The 14,882-nt window shown below is 42.1% G+C and overlaps 1 protein-coding gene across 4 annotated transcripts; it reads right to left on the reverse strand.

Moving 5' to 3' along the window:
• Positions 1 to 84: 84 nt before the first annotated feature.
• On the reverse strand, positions 85 to 13,535 carry LOC121565136 (regulation of nuclear pre-mRNA domain-containing protein 1A). Of its 4 annotated transcripts, none has more exons than XM_045220175.1 (7): positions 13,175 to 13,534; positions 6,830 to 6,959; positions 6,626 to 6,732; positions 5,149 to 5,243; positions 4,644 to 4,770; positions 4,165 to 4,204; positions 1,633 to 1,721 (listed from the first exon to the last, which is right to left on the reverse strand). In XM_045220175.1, exons 1-6 carry the CDS (start codon positions 13,323 to 13,325, stop codon positions 4,167 to 4,169), a joined length of 648 nt encoding a protein of 215 aa, XP_045076110.1. In that variant the 5' UTR covers positions 13,326 to 13,534; the 3' UTR covers positions 1,633 to 1,721; positions 4,165 to 4,166. The 4 variants fall into 4 exon arrangements, with proteins under 4 accessions (XP_045076108.1, XP_045076110.1, XP_045076111.1 ...); XM_045220176.1 differs by lacking the exon at positions 1,633 to 1,721 and adding an exon at positions 3,487 to 3,578; XM_045220173.1 differs by lacking the exon at positions 4,165 to 4,204 and having other exon boundaries at positions 85 to 1,721; positions 13,175 to 13,535.
• Between the last annotated feature and the right edge of the window lie 1,347 nt (positions 13,536 to 14,882).

Below are 14,882 nucleotides of genomic sequence, written 5' to 3' on the forward strand. Positions count from 1 at the left end.
TGCACATTTTAAAACTACAAGGAATAATCACCCCAAAATAAATAATGCTGGATTGATGCAGGCAAACATGACAACAAGTCTTGATAAATTATCCTCTGTTTTGCTGTTTATTTGGTTCTGAGAACTGAACGCGTTACAACAATTTGTGTTTCAATGAACACTTACAAATCAGTCAAGTAAGTTATAAGGTATGGTTTTTCAAACAGTGGGCCCCTTCAAGTTCTTTAAAGAGCATAGCTATCATAGGTGGCTGAACAACATTCACTAGAGGTTAAAACCAAGGGGCAGTAAGTTATACAGTAAACAAGCACACAACACTGATGTCTCCACTCACTTGTTCCAATATGGGAAAGGCTTCAACTATTATGGAGACATTAAACATCTATAAAGCTCCATCTGCAATGAGACTCAAGGCTTTTCTGGAATGACTACCAGGTCTTCGGGAGCCCATAATGACAATACAAGATAAAACCAATTGGTTCCTAGTATTTACAGGCAACTTTGTCTATGAGGTAAAAATAAATAAATAGGTTACCGCTTCAAGAACAATGTTTACAATTAACAATGGATGTTTTTGTTTTTTCAAAAGCTTTTCTCAAAACAAGTGAAAACCTGTTACTTTTAACAGTAACCTAACATTTCCCAACTATTTAATTAGACAATTAAATCTGGGCAAGAGAACTTCTCTGAACAGGATTCATTGTTTTAAGGCCATTAATATAGAACTTAAACAGTAACAATCCCTGCTATTAATGAAGCACCCAAGAGCAAGATCTAAAACCCAGTGAGCTGTGTCCGCATAATGGGAATACTTTAGAGCAGTTATAAAATAACACATAAAGATGATAATCATTTGTAATAAAATACTGCAGCTGATTATATTGATACCACACTGAGGGGATGTATTCATTGGGACTACTGCATTATACAATTTCTGGTGCTATCTAAATTCACTATACCTGTAAATACAAAAATAATATTACAACAATATCTTCCTGACAATTTTGGGGAGGTTGGGGTTAGGTGTCGAGGGGAAACAGAAGAGGAATATCATGGGAAGACTGTTGGTGAAAGCCAAGAGGGAATCACTAAACCAGTACATGTATTCAGAGGAAGAACAGAAGAGGGGAAGAAAGAGAGTTCATTATGTATGGAAAACATGGGTCATGCCTTTCATTAAATAGCAATAGATGTGAAAGCATAGGATTTATATATCAATTATATATATATATATCAGACAAATGATCTATTGTGAAAAGAATAAGAGGGATTATTGGCAAATAGGAGGGTTACATGATGATTGGTAAGAGAGGCATGAACAGTGTCAATCGGGAAGGAATGATAAACATGACTACATGGGGAAAGATAGGAGAGAGCCTAAGTCAAACAGTAAGTGGCGCAATGGCAAGATGCACATGGTCAATGATAGGTTGGGAGATGCGTCAATCAAAGGTTACTAAGTGACTTTGATGTCCACTTAGTGAAGTCCACATGTTAAATAGGGCGAGAGATGTGTCAATCAGAGGGTGGATGGTCAGTCAGGGGTGAGAAGCACAGGTGAACTGTCAGGCTGTGGGGTCATAAAGTTCGACACCAGATGAGGGCAGGTGCAAATGTCCACCGGTCACACTGGGGAGCAGAGAGAGGTCCGGTAGGTTGCTGAGACGAGTACGCAGCTCCTTCCGTACCTGGGTCACCCGTGCCAGCTTGCGCTTGTACTCCTGAAACAAGAGCAGGTATGAAGAGTGATGTGATATGTTTTGTACAACATTATACTTCGAGTTGGATATGCTGTTCAATTGTTAGACATCATCTTGGCGTTCACTGTAAACCTTTTAGCACAATGGTTAGGGAAAGGGAGGGTTTACAAAGTAACTTGGGTACATCCGAGTAAATTGATGACATTCAATCATTTCGGTTTCATTGTGAAGTCCTATTTACTTTTATAAGTGACAAACAGAACATTTTAAATGAAAGAGTAGAGTGAAAAATGTACTGTGTATTCTTTCCGTCCGTAGTTTTATATTACTAGAGTGTGTTAGTATTGGTTTCTTGAACTGAAAACCATCATCACCCTACAACCTCTCACATCAGGATCACAGTGATGGCAAGGGAAATATTTCTGAAATACCTTTACTATAGCCATTCTGTCATTAAAGTTGTGAGCTATGAAATCCTTTCATTACATTTCAAGTGACAGAAACTAGTGTTTGATCCAGTCAGTATTTGCTACAGAAAAACCAAGAGGTTTCCTTATCTCCTATTTTTAAGACAGTATGACTAATCTAACTATTCAAATTGAGCATTAAATCAGTCAAATTAATAGTACAGTGTGGAGAAATTCAACCTTATAGGCAAGTCAAGGATATGCTAAGTAACCAAGGCCCAGTTTGACAAACAACCCCTTAACTGAAGTGTATGACTCCCCTACACGACTGGGTACATACTAGTAACCCCTATCCTCAGTATAGGAGAGTAAAACCACCCTGAACCCAGGGCACAAAAAGGGCTATTCACACAGGCAGCCCAATTCTGATATTTTTTTCACTTATTGGTCTTTTGACCAATCAGATCAGCTCTGAAAAAGAGCTGATGTGACAAGATCTGACGTGATTGGTCAAAAGACCAATTAGTGGAAAAGAATATCAGAATTGGGCTGCCTGTGTAAACAGCCATATAACCAATAATCCTGACACTAGGAAGCACGTGTTTAGAAAAAGAGGGTGGGCAACTCTAGTACTGGGGAGCTGTAGTGTTCAGCTTTTTATTCCAGCCCTGTTCTAACACCCAATTAGATGAATTGTGGTCTATTACGGATGACCATTATTATTAGTGATTTGGTGTGTTAGTGCTGGGCTGCAACAAAAGCCTGCACATACTGCAGCCCTCCAGGACCAGTGTCCCGCACCTGGTTTAGGGGCTTGACAATTCAAATTGAGAGGAAACCAAAATCATATTTGCAGACCAGTACAATTGATCAATGAACATAATATACACCTGCTGAAAATGCCTTCAGACATTTTCACTACCCCGTATGAGTAAGAATAATAATATTATTAAGAGTGTTTGGTTAAGTTTATAACTCTAGTCAGAATGCACTTCATTTAAAATAAATGAACAAATGTAATGTGAGCCTGTCTGTAATAACTGTCTGCATTGAGTACAACTCTTAACGGCATTTAATCCCATTTCTCTGGTCTACTTTTTTATTTTGTTGAAGCTATGACCTCAATAACTATTTCCAATGTAAAGTATCTGGTCATGAATGACTATCAAAACTAGGTTTAGTTTTACAAAAATATGTAATGTGTTTGCAATAACATAACAGGTGAAGTTGAGTGTTATGTTTAACAAGATAGTGTTTCATTCATATTATTTAATACCATGAAACTAAAAAATAAAGTCAATCAAATAGGACTGGAGTCATTCAACCCACCACCACCAGTATGCACACAAGTAGCAGCAAATAACAGCACTCAGATTCAGTTTAATTTTTTATTCTCTTTTTTTTCTTTATTACAAGAGAGATTTGTTGAACTGCAGATACATAGACCAGAAGACTTGATCTTGCTGACTTCCTGTGGGTAAAGGCTGGACAGTTATGCATTCAGCAATTTGAAAAAAACATACATTTTTCCTCCACCGTGTTTTACAAACCAATGGAAATAGTTTGTAGTGGTTTTGCAAGTAATGGAGTGAGAGATGTCATCTTTGCTAAAGCATTCTGGGGGAGGAAGAAGCCACTGGAAAGTGGAGAGAGGCATAGTGACTTGAATCCTAACTTGAGGTAAACATTAACTCAAACTGTTGTGCAAATCTCCCACTGACAATGCAGAATTTGCATGACAGTTCCAGTTAAGCATGCATATCTCAAGTTTGGACATGGCCAAATAAAACAAATTTGTCCCATCAACGATTTACTCGGTAAGGGACAGAACATTATTATACTTCAGAAGTGTTGCTCGTGGCAAAATGTGAGCAGTCTCCATTCGATTCAATTGGAGACATTCAAAGCATACCACCTGAAAGGGTGAGGTGATACAGGACACAAACAGGAAAAAGCATGCTACAAAAAAGAGAACATTTGAGACAGACAGAATGAAGATGGAGAATGACAGAAGAGGGTGTGTAGTGAAATAATAAAAGAGATGATTATTTACGCACTTCTAGTTTCTGCTCGTTCTGGGCCAGGCCGTCCCTCTGGCTGTGTAGAAACAGGGTGAGGGTGCGCGTGAGCAGGTGGTAGCTCGTTACATCCCCAACTTAACAGCCTTTTTGTCAGTTGTGGCTGACTGAGAAGGGACTTATGTGATTGAAAGATTTGCTTAATTGTAGGGCCAACTAATATACAGCATGTTTAACTGTTAAACGGACTAATGTTTAAAGTGTAGCATGGTGTCTGTCGTGGTTTTTCAGAAGACAGCACTAACACGTTCCCGTCACTTCAAAAACTAGGCTACACACAGCTGGGGCACCTGCAGGGGTCAGCACAGCAGTACTGCAACGGCCAAGCCTCGTTCTGGAGCCCAACCACCCTCCTGACCACTGTGCCCCCCCCACACCCCTGCCAACAGCACCACTCTGGAGCATTCCGCATGGCTGACTGTAGCTAGTGTGAGATAGAAGTGTATGCCAGGGCCCACCTGTGATCCTGTGCAGCAGTGACGGGTCCTGCACCTCAGCAGGCAGGGAGGAGATCCGCTGGCGCAGCGCCGAGTCCCCGGAGGCTGCATTCTCCAGCTCCTGCAGGGCCCGGATTAACTCCGCCGTCTGAGAGGGAGGAGAGGTAGAAAAAGAGGGAAGAGGGGAGGGGGAGAGTGAGGAGAGGTGGGGAAAAAAGACGTGAAGGAAAGTGAGGACAGGCAGGAAATAAGGGAAAAGAGAAGGGAGAAATGACAGATGGCGACAGAGGAGAGAGTCCCATATTGCAGTTAGATGTTTGGCATACTTTCTAAGAAGACAAGGAACTAACAAAGCAACTCCGCTTAAAGTCATGTGGATACGAAAACTGTTAAGTGGGATACGAAGAGGTAAATGCAACGACAGAAAGAACCTCTGATCGGTTGAATGAACCAAGCCATTACACAGCCCCCCTCCAACACACACACTCCATGTCACCCCCCCGTGAGGTGTTGGGTTGGCCTGTACCTGTGGGGGCTCTGCTGGGGAGCTCTGGGAGGCCAGATCTTGGTCGTCCAGTTGAATCTCCTCATACGGCCTCTTCTTGGCCTTCTTCTCTCCCACTGTAGAACATGGATACAGGGTGAGCACTCATGGGAAGAAGGTGACAACACACTGATACGAATACGTCACATCCTTTGACACTGGCCGTGTCCGAATACACATAGGACATTTGAGTACGCAAAAAAAGTGTATACTTTAAATGTCACTCACTTCAGCTGATCAATTAAGATATAGGGATGTGCTACTGAAATCAACGAATGGCAGGGAAACAACGCAATAACACATGACTCATTCCCAGTATGCAAAAAAAAATGTTTATCAAGTGCTTTAAATGCCAGGATGTTGTACTTATTTCAGCTCTTCATCTAGTAGAATTTGACGCACACTTTCCCACAATGCATTGGAAGAGGTGGTCTGCCCTAGTCATAGGCCTAGTTCTCTTCAAGTAGCCAAACAACAACTAGGCTACTTAATTGGGAAATGATCACGAGTATTACATCGTAGGCTACGTCTTTGAAAACAGAAGTCTTAGATTTCTGTTTTCTCACTGAAAAGTGTTTGTTCTCTTGGCCTTCGTCAGAGCTTTTAAAACGAAATGTAACTAAATCTTTTGATTTCTGAACGTATCGGCACCGGGGACTCGGGATGGGGTTGCGTTATTGATGTCATGTTAAATCAGACCTTTTGATTTGAACATATGGATCGTTCAATTTTTGTAGGCTAGGCTACCCATTATTGAATGTATGGATCAAGCCTTAGCAGTCATTCTGATCTCGTTCCCAATGATCAGTGCTTTAGTTTATTATGTTGCCAGCCAGCGGTTCCTAACTTTTTCTCTGCCTTTTGAATTGAACATTTGAATAGTTTTGGTGCATGTACTAGGCTATTTAATTTATATATGTTAAAGCACTTTGGTTTCACTAATAAATGTTGAAATGATCTGTTTCTGTCTTCAGTCCTTTTTAAACAGGATAGATGGGCTACATGGTCTACTATGATACAGGTTGAATGTAATGGTCTGCCTATAACCAGCCTGAGTAGGTCTATAACTCCATTCATATTCAGAGTTTAGAGAAATTAATCAAATTGGAAATGAGCTATTATCAGGCTGGTTAATGCGATGCACATCTGTCGAAATGGGAAAAATCCACCCCCACTCGGCCTTGCCCCACCTACTGCAGTTGCATACTGCATACTTTTTACTAAACGGTACGTGCTAAATAGTATGCAACGATGAGTACATAGTATACAGTTTAAGTTTGTAGTACGCTAGTCGGACACGGCCACTCACTTATGTGAAGTAATGACTAGTGAATGCCCGTACCTCCTTTCAAGCATACTATGTTTTCAGATCAGAGTAGATGGAGGAGACCAGGACAAGCAAGCCACTTAAGACTATTGATACACACCCGAGGTGTAAGTTGGTTAGGAGGGTACTTACGCAGGACGTGAGAGAGCTGGTCCAGCAGGTTGTTCTCATACACAGCTCTCTCCTGCCAGATGGACAGAACCCGGCCCAGCTGTTTCTTACATCCGTCCTCTCCTTCCCTGCACACACAACTAATTACCATCAGCAGGCTCATGCTCCAATCACGACAATAGCGAAAACAGCGGGAGCCAGGTTTGACTGCATTTCACCCCTCACCTGGACACGTGTTTGAAGGCATCAACGATGACAGGAGCAAAGTCCTGGGTGAACTCGGGTCCTTTCTTCTTGCTGTTCTGGATGACATCGTTGGCGAGGTAGAGGAAGGTGAGCTTCCTGGATACCTTGGCTGCAGACAGAGATCACAGTCAACTGTGGGAAACAGTCAAAGCAGAGTGAAACTACACAAAGCAAGCACACCACTTATCTATTTAAAGCATTAATGCTCGTGACTAGAAAGAGGACCTACTTGTAGCCTTTGCTATGGCTTACAGCTTTCATCTACCAACACTGACTGTGAATTTGCGGCATTGAAGCTTTAGGCACAGACTGACACAAAATTAGAAAGTCAGAGATAACCCCATTTGTGACTTGTGGTTAGTGAATTCATTCAAAACACCAAGGACAGTGATGACAAAGAAATAGGAAGTAAGAAACCTACAAAATGAGAGCACAACTAACCATGAGTAGGCTACAGGCAGGGCAATGCTAAGACATCAGATGCTATTCCCAGTCCACAGAAGAGAGTCAGCAGCTCCCAAAATAGAGGCCCAAATGGGATATCATTGTGCTCTTTTACCCAAAGGAAAACAGACCGAATCAAATACCACTCCTTAGCTCCAACTAGCACAAAAGCTCAGATTTGTATTTAGGCAGTAGCTCAGATTTGTATTTAGGCAGTAGGCTACATAAGAGACAGCTAAAGGTATTGGTAGACTAATGTCATACACAATGCAGATTGTCCTCTTCCCAGGCACATTTTAAGCATTCAGTATTAAAATGAAACATCTGATCATCAATTTCATATAGCAAAAATATCTGAGCTCAAAATCAAAAATAATGAAATAGCCACACTACAGCGTTCTACAGCTGAATGTTGCAGTCATTACAACAGGTATTCACACATTGAGACCTTGTGGCAGTGTAGTGAGAAATCCTTCGATACAAAAAAAGGTTCCATTAGTGTTTCCAGGTAACGATTTTCTTGTGAACAGTCATTGGCAAAGCAGGGAATGTAGGCTGCCTAGATGAGTCAAATAGGTGGGCTATTGTCGGTCTGTGAACCTATTTCACAGATATAGCCCATCACTCATGTGCAGTGACGTGATGCAGAGAGAAGTTTTTGGAAAACATTTCCTAAGAAGCACATAGGCTATAACCTACTTCATTCCAATCCATTACACAAGTCATTGGACAAAGGAGTCTTCTGTACGGGTGAGTTTTGTTAAGAGCCCCGATGCGCAGTCTGAACATTAAGACGCATATTTTGCATTTGTACAATTATTTTGATGAAAGTAAAAAGGGATTTACACTGAACAAAAATCTAAACGCAACAATTTGAAAGATTTTACTGAGTTACAGTTCATATAAGGAAAATCAGTCAATTGCAATAAATTCATTAGGCCCTAATCTATGGATTTCACATGACTGGGAATACAGATATGCATCTGTTGGTCACAGACACCTTAAAAAATAATAATATGTAAAGTAGGGGTGTGGATCAGAAAACCAGTCAGTATCTGGTGTGACCATCATTTGCCTCGTGCAGCGCAAATAATAATATGCCACTTGGCAGACCCTTTTATCCAAAGCGATTTACAGTCATGCGTGCATACATTTTTGTGTATGGGTGGTCCTGGGGATCGAACCCACTAACCTGGCGTTACAAGCGCTGTGCTCTACCAGCTGAGCTACAGAGGACCACAGAGAAACACATTTCCTTCGCATAGAGTTGATCAGGCTGTTGATTGTGGCCTGTGGAATGTTGTCCCACTCTTCAGTGGCTGTGCGAAATTGCTGGATATTGGCTGGAACTGGAACACTGTCATACGCGGCAATCCAGAGCATCCAAAACATGCTCAAATGGGTGACCTCTGGTGAGTATGCAGGCCATGGAAGACATTACATTTTCAGCTTCCTGGAATTGTGTACAGATCCTTGCGACATTGGGCTGTGCATTATCATGCTGAAACATGAGGTGATGGCAGCAGATGAATGGCACAACAATGGGCCTCAGGATCTCATCTCTCTCTGTGCATTCAAATTGCCATCGATAAAATGCAATTGTTGTTCGTAAGCTTATGCCTTCCATTACCATAACCCCACCGCCACCATGGGGCACTCTATTCACAATGTTGACATCATCAAACCGCTCGCCCACAAGACACAATCTGCCATGTACTGTTGAAACCAAGATTCAGCCGTGAAGAGCACACTTCTCTATCGAAGGTGAGCATTTGTCCACTAAAGCCAGTTACGACGCCGAAGTGCAGTCAGGTCAAGACCCTGGTGAGGACGACGAGCACGCAGATGAGCTTCCCCGAGACGGTTTCTGACACAAGTTCACACACCAAAAGTACCTGAGTTCAAATCAGCAAAAAAAATGTTTTTAAAGTATTATTATTCAACAGCCACCCTACAGCTTTCTAGAGATAAATATGGCACTCATTACAATATGTTTCACACATTGAGACCTGGTGGCAGTGAAGTGTGAGAAATCCTTCGATAAAAAAGGTTCCATTAGAATGAGATGAGCTACCCTGAGATGGTTCCTGACAGTTTATAAAGAAATCCTTCGGTTGTGCAAACCCACAGTTCCATTAGCCGTCCGGGTGGCTGGTCTCAGACGATCCCACAGGTGAAGAAGCCGGATGTGGAGGTCCTGGGCTGGTGTGGTTATACGTGGTCTGCAGTTGTGAGGCCGGTTGGACGTACTGCCAAATTCTCTAAAACAACGTTGGAGGCAGCTTATGGTAGAGAAATTAACATTCAATTCTCTGGCAACAGCGCTGGTGGACATTCTTGCAGTCAGCATGCCAAGTGCACGCGTTGTGTTGTGCGACAAAAAACAGCACATTTTAGTGGCTTTTTATTGTCCCAGCACAAGGTGCACCTGTGTAATGATCATACCATTTAATCAGCATCTTGATATCCCTGTCAGGTGGATGGATTAACTTGGAAAATGAGAAATGCTCACTAACAAGGATGTAAACACATTTGTGAACAAAATTAGGGAAATAAGCTTTTCGTGGATAAGGAAAATTTCTGGGATTCAAGTTTAGATGGCGTATTTACAGTGCATTCAGAAAGTATTCAAACCCATTCACCTTTCCCACATTTTGTGACGTTACAGCCTTATTCTAAAATTGATTAAATAGTTTATTTTCCCCTCAATCTACACACAATACCCCATCATGACAAATCAAAAACAGGTGTAGAAATTTATAAAAAATAAACTGAAATATCACATTTACATAAGTATTCAGAACCTTTACTCAGTGCTTTGTTGAAGCATCTTTGGCAGTGAATATAGCCTTGAGTCTTCTTGGGTATGACGCTACAAGCTTGGCACACCTGTATTTGTGGAGTTTCTCCCATTCTTCTCTGCAGATCCTCTCAAGCTCTGTCAGGTTGGATGGGGAGTGTCACTGCACAGCTATTTTCAGGTCTCTCCAGAGATGTCTGATCGGGTTCAAGTCCAGGCTCTGGCTGGGCCACTCGAGGACAGAGACTTGTCCCGAAGCCACTCCTGCGTTGTCTTGGCTGTGTGGGGTCGTAGTCCTGTTGGAAGGTGTACCTACGCCCCAGTCTGAGGTCCTGAGCGCTCTGGATCAGGTTTTCATCAAGGATCTCTCTGTACTTTGCGCCGTTCAGCTTTTCCTCGATCCTGCCTAGTCTCCCAGTCCCTGAAAAAGATCCCCACAGCATGATGCTGCCATCACCATGCTTCACCGTAGGGATGGTGCCAGGTTTCCTCCAGACGTGACGCTTGGCATTCAGGCCAAAGAGTTCAATCTTGGTTTCATCAGACCAGAGCATCTTGTTTCTCATGGTCAGAGTCCTTTGGGTGCCTTTTGGCAAACTCCAAGCAGGCTGTCGTGTGCCTTTTACTGAGGAGTGGCTTCCGTCTGGCCACTACCATAAAGGCCTGATTGGTGGAGTGCTGCAGAGATGGTTGTTATTCTGGAAGGTTCTCCCATCTCCACAGAGGAACTCTGGAGCTCTGTCAGAGTGACCATCTGGTTTTTGGTCACCTCCCTGACCAAGGCCCTTCTCCCCCAATTGCTCAGTTTGGCCGGGCGGCCAGCTCTAGGAAGAGTTTTGGTGGTTCTTCCATTTAAGAATGATGGAGTGTTCTTGGAGACATTCAATGCTGCAGAAATGTTTTGGTACCCTTCCCCAGATCTGTGCCTCGACACAATCCTGTCTCGGAGCTCTACGGACAACTCTTTCGACCTCATGGTTTTTGATCTGACATTACCTGTCAACTGTGGGACCTTATATAGAGAGATGTGTGCCTTTCCAAATCATGTCCAATCAATTGAATTTACCACAGGTGGACTCCAATCAAGTCGTAGCAACATCTCAAGGATGATCAATGAAAACAGAATGCACTGGAGCTCAATTTCGAGTCTCATAGCAAAAGGTCTGAATACTAATAAGGTATGTACGTTTTCGATTTGTCATTATGGGGTATTGTGTGTAGATTGATGAGGAAACATTTTATTAAATCAATTTTAGAATAAGGCAGTAATGTAACAAAATGTGGAAAAGGGAAGGGCTCTGGCAGCTGTTTTAGCTGCCAGAGCCAGTCTACCTCTGAAAATAACATAAGTACCTTAAGGAGACGAACGTTACCATTACTCCTTAACAGAACATCTTGGGCTAGCTATAAGCTACTTACATGTGTACATTTTTATGGGCAGCAATACTGACCCTTGTTCACCCTGATGTTAAGTAGAACATAATAGGAGATGTCTGATAGTGAAGTGGGGTCCCAAAGTGAGGGGCTCTACCTGTCACAAGACTACCTGGTTTTAGGACTAAAATTAGTAGCTAGCTAATAGTTACTGCATTCTCATACACTATCAGAGCAATCACTCCAATGACCCAACTTTATTGAGATACATACAGTGCATTCAGAAAGTACTCCTTCCCCTTGACTTACTCCAAATGTTGTGTTACAGCCCAAATTCAATATGGATTTGTATTCTCACCCATCTACAAACAGACAAAATAACCCATAATGACAGAGAAAACAAGATTCTCTTTGGCCATGTCTGGAGAAAACCAGGCAAAGCTCATCACCTGTCTAACATCCCTACTGTGAAGCATGGTGATGGCAGCATCATGCTATGGGAATGCTTTTCAGCGGCAGGGACTGGTAAGGATAGAGCGAACAATAAAATGGAGCCAAATGCAGGCAAATCCTTGATGAGAGTCTGCTTCAGAGTGCAAACATACTGGGGCAAAGATTTACGTTCCAGCAGGACAATGACCCCACGCATACAGCCAAAGCAACGCTGCAATGGCTTCAGAACAAGAACGTGAAAGTCCTTGAGTGGCCCAGCCAAGGCCCAGACTAGAATCGCATTGAAAAACTGTGGAAACACGAAGATTGCCGTTCACCGCCGCTCCCCATCTAACTTAACAAAGTTTGAGTACATCTGCAAGGAAGAATGGGAGAAAATCTTTGAATCCAGATGTGCAAAGCTGATCGACCTACCCAAGACGACTCAAAGCTGTAATCACAGCCAAAGGTTATTCTACAAAGTACTGACTCAGGGGTGTGAATACTTATGTAAATAAGATATTTCTGAATACAATTTCCTATAAATTTGCTTAAATCTATTTGGAATTCAGGCCGTAACACAACAAAACGTGGAATAAGTCAAGGGGTATGAATACTTTCTGAAGGCACTGTATTAACTTGGCATTCTAACTAAATTGCAACTTTATAAGGCCTAAGGACTTGTGAGGTACCTAGCTAGCAGCTGGCTGGCTTGACTGGGGCCTCGTGTCAGTCTAGTTGTCCATACAAGCAATACCGTAGCAGGGTGATTGTTAACAGACTATCCCCAAGCACCCTAGAGGAGGGGAGACAGTGAGCTACAACTAATGTTAAGTTTGTTAACTAGCTTGTTAGCAAGCCTGCATTTGCAATCAATTAGCTAACTAACTACTGTAAGTTAGTTACACAATTGACAAACAAGTTAGCTAGTTAGTAAAGTATCCAACCGTCAGTAGCTAACAAAGCTACTGACGTTATTTAGATTAGAGAAAAGTTAATGACATGGTTAGTAGATTGTGATGTGGTCAAATTAAGACATTTTATGTTTGTTTACTTGCAAAGGTTAGCCATCTACCTAGGTAAGAAGCTAAGTTGCTAACATTGCTAGTTCAGCTAACAGTAGCTAGCTAAAAAGCTTGCTAACTAACCTTAGCAAGTTTTCGTTAACACGTTAGCTAGCTACACTTGATATGACTGTGTAGTCATTCATAGCTAAATAGAAGATAAATGCTAATATTGATTAATATATTTTAACTCGCGCTAGCTAACATTACCTTTTTTCAATTCGTTGAACCAAACGTTGACGATGGTCTTCGAGTGTTTTCTATGATGGATAAGCCAAAGTGACAGTGTCTGAACACTTTGTTGGGAGTTGCTAAGCTCCGATAGTTTCTTCTCCAACGCTGCCTCTGAAAATGCCGACATGTCGACGACTTTTGGGGGAAAACAGATATTGGATGCTAGCTAGGTCGTACAGCTAGCTAAGTTAGCAATCTACCTAGCTAGCTAGCACGCTATGTGCAAAACCTGCAGCCCTGCAAGTGTGTACGGACCGAGGCAGGGTCACTTTGTCGTCTTTATTTACGTGCACGTCTGTTTCTGTATTTAAAAAGCTGCAGCCCTGCAAGCGTGTACGGACGAAGGCAGGGTCACGTTGCCCTCTTTATTTAGGCGCACGTCTGTTTCTGTATTTTCATTGGTTCATTCTAGAATGAAGGCGGGATCTGGCTAGTAAAACATACCACGTTGCATTCTTGTTACATTCTCATGAACTGTGTTAGCAGCCTGGTCTCATAGTAAACGTAATTCCGGGACACTCTAATTAGTCTGAAATGTTATGTTTGGTATGGTTACATAAGACAGAAATGTATTTTTAATCCGTCTTGTGAATCAATCAATCTGCCATCATTAACACAATGGAAAAATCTAATTTTGTATTTAACTAGGCAAGTCAGTTAAGAACAAATTCTTATTTATAATGATGGACTACCCCCGCCAAATCCTCCCCTAACCTGGAGGACTCTGGGCCAATTGTGCGCCTTCCTATGGGATTCCCGATCACGGCCGGATGTGATACAGCCAGGGATCGAACCAAGGTCTGTAGTGACACCTCTAGCGTTGAGATACAGTGCCTTAGACCGCTGTGCCACTCTGGATGTATTATTTAAATATTAAAAGTGTGTGGGCTACTGAGAGAAACAAAATGGTGCAGTTTCAGGCCATGTGGCCGAAAGTGTTGCTGGCGTTTGAGATGGGGGTGTGTGCTAGTGGGTCTAGGCAGGTGTGATGTAGTTGATAAAAAAAGACAGAAGGTTACTTAAAGGTGCAATAGGCAGAAATCACTTTGCCATTTCCTGGTTGCAAAAATTCGAGTAGTTCACATCATTTCAGTTTGTGACAAAAAAATAGTGTAGAGAATCAATGTATGATCTAAACCGCTCTGAAATATATTTTCAATAACCAAAAATGTTGTATTTTCAGCTGTTTGAAGCTGGTTTACAAAACCAAAAGTAAAAGACGCAAAAACTAAACTTAAGAACGGGAAGCATAGAAATAGCGCACATAAAACAGATCTACCTCTTCTTAAATTTACTTTCAATGAGAATGACATACACTGCTCAAAAAAATAAAGGGAACACTTAAACAACACAATGTAACTCCAAGTCAATCACACTTCTGTGAAATCAAACTGTCCACTTAGGAAGCAACACTGATTGACAATACATTTCACATGCTGTTGTGCAAATGGAATAGACAACAGGTGGAAATTATAGGCAATTAGCAAGACACCCCCCAATAAAGGACTGGTTTTGCAGGTGGTGACCACAGACCACTTCTCAGTTCCTATGCTTCCTGGCTGATGTTTTGGTCACTTTTGAATGCTGGCGGTGCTTTCACTCTAGTGGTAGCATGAGACGGAGTCTACAACCCACACATGTGGCTCAGGTAGTGCAGCTCATCCAGGATGGCACATCAATGCGA

The sequence above is a fragment of the Coregonus clupeaformis genome, unplaced genomic scaffold, assembly GCF_020615455.1.
Source record: "Coregonus clupeaformis isolate EN_2021a unplaced genomic scaffold, ASM2061545v1 scaf3280, whole genome shotgun sequence".
In the NCBI taxonomy this organism is placed as follows: Eukaryota; Metazoa; Chordata; class Actinopteri; order Salmoniformes; family Salmonidae; genus Coregonus; species Coregonus clupeaformis.

Bases quoted from the DNA above. Each gene is read 5' to 3' on its own strand.
- LOC121565136 (XM_045220173.1), bottom strand. From the start codon at position 13,325: ATGTCGGCATTTTCAGAGGCAGCGTTGGAGAAGAAACTATCGGAGCTT. The intron at 6,960-13,174 runs GTAATGTTAGCT...CTCTGTCTGCAG, and splicing joins GTTCAACGAATTGAAAAAAG to CCAAGGTATCCAGGAAGCTC. The intron at 6,733-6,829 runs GTGAGGGGTGAA...TTGTGTGTGCAG, and splicing joins GCCTTCAAACACGTGTCCAG to GGAAGGAGAGGACGGATGTA.